We start from the raw sequence: 4,501 nt of genomic DNA on the forward strand, positions 1-4,501 counted from the left end.
CCCCACAACACTTCAATGCCAGCATGGCAGACCACAACAATGCCACGCATTCCAAAATGGTGCATGTTAAAATTTCAATGCATGTTAAAAGTTAAATTTTTTCGGCGCCATAGCTAGATGCTCCATGCTATTTCACCATTCACTCACTGGAGTACCGTGCGGGCTGCATGGCCTATCCATGTTTGTGATTTTCGTAACTGTGATTTTCCCGGCTTTTATTAGACATATCGGGCCCCACCTTATATAAATTATGATGGGAGCATGGAATGTGTTTTAATGAAGACCACTTGTGTAAACACTGTTTTTATTGTTTTATCGTAGGAGGACATGATTTAACGCGCCCCGGAGATAACCCCGGACGTAAACATGTCAACGCGACGTGGGCGGTCCGGTTAAAAGTTCAACGCGACGTGGGCGGTCTGGTTAAAAGTTCAATGCTACGTGGGCGGTCGGTTCAAAAGTTCAGCGCGACGTGGGCGGTCGGTTCAAAAGTTCACGACGTGGGAGGTCCGGTCAAAGGTTAGCCCCTCCCCGGAGGTCAAAGGTTCACGACGTGGGTGGTCCGGTCAAAGGTCGCCCCTCCCTCGCAGGTCAAAGGTCACCCCTCCCTCGCAGGTCAAAAGGTCAGCCCCTCCCCTGAGGTCAAAGGGCACCATCAATCATTTTTATGTGACAACATGTCGCCTATATTTACTACTAACAATATATGTTACAGTAATAATAGCATATATGTAAGCAATACGGTACGAGAGGTTGTGCTGTATCGTGAATAAGTAACGGCTCAAGGGCATTGCATGAGTTTCGCAACCCCTTCAGTCGTTACTTATTCACGATACAGAACTTGCCTTGAGTACTTTATTGCTTTTATAAAACGGTTACCACCCAATATTAAAGTAAAAAAAGTTAAAAAAAAAATATTAGTGCAACTTTTATGAAGTTAAATCAATAAAAGCATTGCTAACTGTAACACAGGTTACTAACTGTGTTGCTAAGGGCGCAGTGATAAATAGAACCGTTGGGTGAAGCGGTCATAGCTGTGTTTTATTGTGAATAAAGCACAGCTATTGACCAATCAGAATCAAGGATTGTAACTAACCATTTTATAAATATTTACTTGGCACTACAATCATTAAAAAAATGAAGGCGGTAAAACTGCATACCGCGCCAATGAGCCACATAAAATCCGCCACAGGGCTATAGCAATTTCGGCCAGAATGCATAAACAGAAATACAGAGACACATCCGTTTTTTTCTAAAAAACAGAAATTGAGAAAATTATGTTTTTTGTTTTTTGAGTGACTACATCTAAATTATTGTGGCATAAACTCACTTGTGACGTGTGCGAGAGCTCATAGCATTCCAAACGTCAGAATTCGCACCATGTATGCCCAGCTTAACAACGACAACAAACAGGCAGTGGTGGATTATCAATAAATGTCCACCGCAACAAACAAGGAAAGATATACTTTAATTAGGGAGATAACAACCTTCAGTATTCAACCATTGGATAAACCGCAACGTACAACTTGGCCAGCGTGACCAGTGATGTCTGTTTTTGTTTTAATAACTGCATTTAACACTGTCTCTTCACAAGTTGTATTACAACTACATTGTAGTTCAGTAAATTTACATGTTTACCTTAATTTTATCGTTCTTAATAATTAAATGTCACAGTCTTGTCTCTTTTGTGTGACCACACTTACCTCAAAGAAGTGAAATACCAGTTGAAATAATTTTTCGTCATTTATTATGGTAAAAGTTGGAATGCAATATGTTAAAAGCTTAAATTAATTAAAGCTTAAACCATTTTCATACATACATAAAATGTCTGGAAAGAATACAATATTTATTTCAAACTAAATACATAATTATGTGGTGTTATGTTGTTTTCTTGGAAAGCATCATCCATCCGTGAAGCACCATCTAACGGTCTGACTTCATCAATCTCTGATACCTGTCCAGCTTGATATCAGTGAATAATGCTGTGAATAAACATGTTTCGGGAAATGCTGAAGGTTATTATTTTTTGTCTTCTGCTATCCATGCCATGCGTTGCTGTTTTGTTAACTCAGAGATCTGAGTTTCAGCGTAAGTTACTGTAACCGAGACAGTGGAAAATAAATCACAATTCTTTTAGGATTGACTTAATTTTCTACGCCGATCGTGACTGCGGTTATGACAGTTAATTACACAGCAAGAGTTTTCGCTATTTAAACGTCTTTTAGTCTGTAAAATGCAATTTTGGCAGCTACTTGACCAGTCTACACAGCGTCCAACGCAACTTCCTGACCATAAACATTGCGTTTCATTTCGTCTGTGACGTCAGATTCCCGAGCTCTATACAAGTATACCATGTAGGTTGTAGCTGCAGAAAGTAATAATTTGATCAGGATTATGAACTGGTAATTTTTACAATCATACACACTCTAATATCAGATATATTAAATGCATCCAGCTTTGCTGTCCATAGTTTGTGTGCATTCATTAATTGATTAATCCATGGAAGGTAGTGAGAGATTTTAGTATACATCGTTTTGTAGCCTGCAGAGTCAGTGTAGTAAGACACAATGCCGGGTGGGACATTTCCACAAATAAGTGGACCGCCAGAGTCTCCCTATAAGAGAAAGTGTGGTTTAGTTATTTATAAATATACCATTAAAATACAATAATAATTTTACCATGAAATGTTTTCAACATAATTGAAAGCTTATGAATTACCCGTGATGGCCCGGTTCCTCCCTCGGTGCATATAAGATCAGGTGTGTCACAGTTTTGAGTAAGAGTCAAGTTCACTTCTTTCAGGACACTTGATGGAGACGTGTGAGTGTATTCTTGCCAGCCCCAACCCATGGCCATGCAGTTACTTGGGATCGCCTCTCCCCTAGTTTTTGGCAGGCCAATGATTTTCACGGTCTCACTCAGAGTTGCTATTGTTTTAAGCTAAATAGAAAGAGAGATGTAATGTTTTTGCTTGAGTAGATGTCCCATATGATTGTTAAAAAAGTGTGCACATACAAAATGCATATTAGACAAAGACAAACCTTTAGTAGCATGATGTCGTCATGACCTTGCTTGTTTGCAAAATCTGGATGTGGAAAGGCATCGACCTCTATACCCTCAGGTAAATGATTTGTGTCATCAACACCCAAATACACCATGAGATTACTAAAGCAAACAAAATAAATAAATGTTAAACGATTGCCACTATTTCAACCCTACAAAAAATATTTTTTTCACAATAATTTGACAATTACTTAGGTTGCATTATGTACAAATATACATTCATTTGATTAGGGTACAAGTGTATGTTAGTTTAATAATAGTCATTTAATGTTTGTTAGATGTCCAAATGCATTGGTTATAAAGTTAATTTGATCAACCACATTTTGTTCACGTAATAGAAAAATGTTAGTTTTCAATTTTGCATCTAAGCTTTTATAGTTTGTTATAGTGAAGTATAAAAATCAAAGTTTGTGTTTTGATGTCACTGATAGTAAATTATTTTACTCACTCTTGTTTGCAGTGGGCAGCCGTCATCACAAAATCTTCCCTGATCAAAAATCCACCACATGCTTCACGTCTTCGTTTGTCATACATGTAGACCATGTATGGGCGGCTGTGTGGAATGGACTCCTCACCATTAACGATACCATGAACCACATCGACACCTAAAGAGAGAATGAGAATGCATATACGCATATAAGTAATATTAAATGTGATCCCGTTTGCACGGAGAAAAACAGATTCACTGTAATTTTCTCATATTGTAAGAACTTTTTAAACTATTTAAATGGTTTTGAGAAACTGTCTGCTGTTATTAGTGTAGTCTGATATGAAGTCATTACCTGGGGTGCAGGAGTGCAGCAGTAGCAGTGTAGTTATAAACCAAAAGATGCTCATTGTAGTCACTGTTCAGTCAAGTGATGTGTGAAGCACAGTGAAGTCGTCTTCTGCTGTAAATACAGAGTCAAGGGACTCAGACCAGGATGATGAAGCTAGAAATTTAACCATGCACTGAATTCAGATCAGTGTATTTAATTAAGCACCTTTCAAAAGTGCTGATCAGCATTTGCTAATGTATCATGAAGTAACCACACTTTTGGTGATAAGACCAAACATACATGCATATCTCAGCGATATCCATTCGTGTCTCCTGGAAGACCACTGACCAACACTAATCTGATCCAGACATATCTGCCAGTAATGTTTAATCTCACAGATCTTTATTAACTGATTGAATTTAAATGTTTTTCTGTTCTTATGTAACTGCAGTGGAGTGAAATGATACCGAAATAAGATAAGTCAAGAACTGATGAGATGTGCCACTTGTGTCATTTATAAAAGAGATCCATAAAATTGTGATTTTTTTTTTACTTAACTTCTTTATTTGATTTTTTCTTGCATCTTCTGTATAATAAAATACCTTATTATTTTTCATTCTGAAATGCTGAACATGCTGCTAGTTTGGAGGTGAAAGCTAAACTTTTTTTTGATGTAAACA

The 4,501-nt window shown here is 37.6% G+C and overlaps 1 protein-coding gene across 1 annotated transcript; it reads right to left on the reverse strand.

The window, feature by feature from the left end:
• Positions 1 to 1,686: 1,686 nt before the first annotated feature.
• Positions 1,687 to 4,167, reverse strand: LOC129454117 (granzyme G-like). Its single transcript, XM_073861746.1, has 4 exons — positions 3,512 to 4,167; positions 3,042 to 3,165; positions 2,719 to 2,940; positions 1,687 to 2,614 (listed from the first exon to the last, which is right to left on the reverse strand). The coding sequence occupies exons 1-4, from the start codon at positions 3,697 to 3,699 to the stop codon at positions 2,393 to 2,395; spliced, it is 756 nt and encodes a 251-aa protein (XP_073717847.1). The 5' UTR covers positions 3,700 to 4,167; the 3' UTR covers positions 1,687 to 2,392.
• Positions 4,168 to 4,501: the final 334 nt, after the last annotated feature.

This window comes from Misgurnus anguillicaudatus, chromosome 23 (assembly GCF_027580225.2).
Source record: "Misgurnus anguillicaudatus chromosome 23, ASM2758022v2, whole genome shotgun sequence".
Taxonomy (NCBI): Eukaryota; Metazoa; Chordata; class Actinopteri; order Cypriniformes; family Cobitidae; genus Misgurnus; species Misgurnus anguillicaudatus.